This window comes from Microtus ochrogaster, unplaced genomic scaffold (assembly GCF_000317375.1).
Source record: "Microtus ochrogaster isolate Prairie Vole_2 unplaced genomic scaffold, MicOch1.0 UNK43, whole genome shotgun sequence".
Classification (NCBI taxonomy): domain Eukaryota; kingdom Metazoa; phylum Chordata; class Mammalia; order Rodentia; family Cricetidae; genus Microtus; species Microtus ochrogaster.
The window spans coordinates 1,908,284-1,912,334 of NW_004949141.1; the positions used below are offsets into that span (position 1 = coordinate 1,908,284).

A 4,051-nucleotide genomic window follows, 5' to 3' on the forward strand; every position below is an offset into this window, starting at 1 on the left:
AAAAAAATATCTTTGGCTTCACACCAAGTCTGAGGCTAACCTGGGCTCCCAAAGACCATGTCTCTAAAAAATATGAAAAAAGTTGAAACAATCAGCTTTATTACTTACCGAGAGCAGTGTGTGTAAGCTGGGAGCTGCAGCTATTTATTTGAGATGGGGTCTCACTCTGTAGTCCTGGTTGGCCTACACTATGTAGACCAAGGTGGCCTCGAACTCACAGATGCTGTCTACCTCCTTTGCCTTCTGTGTTGGAATTAAAGGTGTGTGCTACCCTGCAGGTGTAGGTTTTTTTTTTTTTGAGACGGGTTTTGGAGCCTGTCTGGCACTAGCTCTTGTAGACCAGGCTGGCCTTGAACTCACAGAGATCCGCCTGCTGGGATTAAAGGTGTGTAGGTATGTGCCACCACACCGATTTAAGGTATAGCTTTTTTAAAGCCAAGAAAATAATTACATAGTATCCTAGATTTTGGGAGGGAGCTTAGTGTGATAGACTGCTGTAGCTGGCCTGGTGATGCACACACTTAATCCAGGAGGGAAAGGCAGGAAACTCTGTGAGTTTGAGGCCAGCCTGGTCTACAGAGTCATTTAGGACAGCAATGGCTATAGACTGAATTTTCATTTCTCAGCTCCGCTGCGTTCAGCCTTTCTTTCCTCATTGATAAAATACAGACGGTCTTGTCTCACTCACTGAACTGATGTGAGAGCCAAATACGGTTGTGCTTCTATGGCATTTCTTGATATCAGTTTCCATTTTAATTATTTTTATCTTTTTAGTTTTTTTGAGACAGGGTTTCTCTGTGTAGCCCTTACTGTCTCTGGAACTCGCGCTGTAGACCAGGCTGGCCTCGAATTCAAGAGCTCCTCACCTGCCTCTGCCTCCTGAGTGCTCAGATTAAAGGCCTGTGCCACCACTGCCTGGCTCAGTTTCCATTTTTTAAGGTCTCTCACGCTACTGATTGCTACGAAGAATAACTTGGCCTCTTGTTTGTAGGGCTGACCAGTTTGAGTATGTAATGTATGGGAAAGTGTACAGGATTGAGGGGGACGAGACCTCAACCGAAGCAGCGACACGTCTGTAAGTAACCTTGTCTGGAAAAGTCCCTCCCCGTCCCTGTTCTGAAACTGCCGTGTTTCTACATCCGCACTGGGCCCATGTTTTTCTAGTACCCCAAATAGGTGGAAGAATTCGTCTTGGGAATGATTTCCATACTGAATGTTGGTTACTTAACCACCGTTATCAAGATTTCAGGGCCCTGTAGTTCACAGGAGAGTTTGGCGATCTTGGTTTGTGAGGGACAACAGAGGACATCTTCCTAGCTTTTCGTGACTAGGCAGTATTTCATGACTGACTGGGTCTTTGTGGTTTTATTTTTGCTTGTGTATGTGTTGCTACTCTGTAACTCAATCTTTGGTTCTTGGTTTCCCTGCCTATTTTTTTTTCCTTTTCTTTAAAAGTCTGCTAAAACAATACGGTTGTCAGAAACTTGAAGCAGGGAGGTAATGTGAAAAAGAACCAGAGTTGCCCAGGAGAACTTTTTAATACAGTTTGACTGGCTGGTGTGGTGGCACTATTTAATCCCAGCACACGGGAGGAAGAGGCAGGTGGATTTGTGAGATCGAGGTTAGACTGGTCTACAGATCAGAACAGCCAGGGCTACGTAAGTGAGACCCTGTTTTGAGAAAACAAAAACAAACAAAAAGAGTTTGAGTAGTCTAGCTTTTTTTTTTCTTTGTTTATTCTTCTCTTTAAGATCTTTTACAGTGTTTTCTTCTTTTGTTTAGCATAGTTCCCCTTGTTGATCAAAAACTCTCCCTCAATTTTTTTTAATTTTTATTTATTTGTTTATTTGTTTATTTTGAGGCAGGTTCTATGTAGCCTGGGTTGTCCTGGAACTCAATATGTAGACCCGGACTGGTGTTGAATTCAGGGGACCTACTTGACTGTCTCCTGCTGCTGGGATTAAAGATATGTGCCACCCACCTGATTCCTTAGCATTTTCAAAAGAAGTATGTGTTTATTTGTGTGTGCACGTGTGCACATCTGTATGTGTACCATGTGCAGGCATGAGACCACCAAGATCAGAAGGGGACCTTGGGCACCTTGGAAATGGAGTTAGAGGTGGTTGTAAGATGCCCCATGGGTGCTGGGGGAGTGAATCCAGGTCTTCTGCATTCTTCCAGAACAGTAAGTGATCTTAAAGGCTGAGCCATCTCTCTCCAGCCCCTGCCTCCACAGTCCAGTAGCTGTATGGCACTGCAGTGAGTGGTGACACCTTCATTTGTGTGAATGACTACTCCCGTTCTGGGTACAGCAGTGTTTAGTCCACTGGGGTGAACATCACACAGCACTGCTTTGTGTCTGCATTCAGTCTGTCCTACCCTGTGGTTCCTAATGACGAGTACTAGGGGAAGGGGAGTGCCTTAAAACAGACGGAGGGAGAGCTGCTGGCAAACAGCCGGTCCGGAGCGCAGACTCAGGGTCAGGGCCTTCTGTTTCAGCTCTGCGTATGTGTCCTATGGGGGCCTGCTCATGAGACTTCAGGGTGATGCCAACAACCTACATGGATTTGAGGTGGATTCCAGAGTGTATCTGCTGATGAAGAAGCTGGCGTTCTGAACCTCGTGGGAAACCAGCCTTACTGCTTCATCGCTCAAGCTGTGGATGTTGTTCAACCCTGAGTAGAAGCTGGCCTCAACCCTGAGTAGAAGCTGGCCGTGTTTGCCTTCTAAAGGGACTGGGCTCTGTCCGCTGTGGGTGCGTCTTCAGTCTGTCTGGATTCGGTGGAAAACTTCACTTGTCTGTGAAAGGCCAAGGGGGAGAGCTTAGCTTGAATCTCAAGTTGTGTCTGTGTGTTTGTTTTTTTTTTTTTTATTAAAGTTTACTTTTTCAGACTCTTTTCTGAATTGGGGGTGGGGGCATCCAGGGTTTTGCTTTTGCCATGTACCCCACACTGGGCTTGAACTTGATCCTCCTGCCACTGCCTTCTGAGTTTCTTCGATTTTACCAAACCTGGTTTATGCAATGCTGGGTCTCAAATCCATAGCCCTTCTGTGTGCTACAAAGGAATCTAAATGACTCTCTCTCTCTCTCTCTCTCTCTCTACCATCTGGGGACTGAATTGAGGTTTTTGAGGTTTTTTTTCTAACCCCCAGTTGTCTCTTGATGTCCTGGGTTTGTCACAGGAGCTGGTTACCCTGCTGGGATGCCTGGAGTGTTTCCTTCCCCATCTTTTTCTTTAGTCTTTACAAGAGGTGTTAGAAACAGTGTTTAGAGAAATGGGTTGAAAATGAGTGGCCTCAGCAGGGAAGAGCAAAGAGGTTTGGTTTTTTTCTTTTTTTTAAACTTTCCACAGTAGGGTGTGTGTGATACATTGGGGGTTGGGATGAACTCTAATAGAATCTTTTAATCATCCCATGGACTCAGGCTTTTGAGGTGTTGGATTAGATTACAGTGGGAGGCCCTCATCAGAAATAGTGGTAGAATGTCAAAGCAGGCTGTCCCAGCAAGGAAAAGGGAGACTTAAGTAGAAATGTGTTTTGCTTAGAAGCTTTTAAAAAGATGTTTCAAACATTTGTTTTACTTGTATGTGTGTGAGGGAGAAGATAGCCTTGAGGAGTCCCTATTCCCTGCCATGTGGGTCCCAGAGATTGCGCTCATGGACAGACTTGATGGCCACCTTCAGCTGCTCAGCCATCTTGCCAGCATCTCTTAGTTGTGTGTGTGTTAGGGAAGAAGTGATGGGCTCAGCTGCACAGAATGATTTGGTTTAGACGCTGCTTTGGTTCTGATGGTCCAAGGCTTACTAGGCAAGTGTCACATCGCTGAGCTGGATCTTCAGGCAGGGGTAAAACAGTTTTTTAAAGGTGGAACCTGAAGTCCCAGCTGATCTGAGACTTGCTGTATAATCAGGAAAGACCTTGGACTTGTGACGCTCCTGCCTCACTCAACCTTACAGGCGTGCACCGACACACCTTGTTTCAGGGTTGTCCTAAGAGGGCAGATTTCAGATTGGTTTACATTGTAGAAACCAGTTTCTCATGCCTGGAACGT

At 45.5% G+C, this 4,051-nt stretch overlaps 1 protein-coding gene across 3 annotated transcripts in view; it reads left to right on the forward strand.

Annotated features, from left to right (window-relative positions):
- Positions 1 to 2,888, forward strand: part of Polr2h (RNA polymerase II subunit H) — a 6,374-nt gene extending 3,486 nt beyond the window's left edge. For all 3 annotated transcript variants that reach the window (XM_026790156.1, XM_005368967.2, XM_026790155.1), the window contains 2 exons: positions 992 to 1,075; positions 2,500 to 2,888. In XM_026790156.1, coding sequence (XP_026645957.1) covers positions 992 to 1,075; positions 2,500 to 2,617 — 202 coding nt within the window. In that variant the 3' untranslated portion in view covers positions 2,618 to 2,888. The remainder of the gene's footprint in view (positions 1 to 991; positions 1,076 to 2,499) is intronic.
- Positions 2,889 to 4,051: the final 1,163 nt, after the last annotated feature.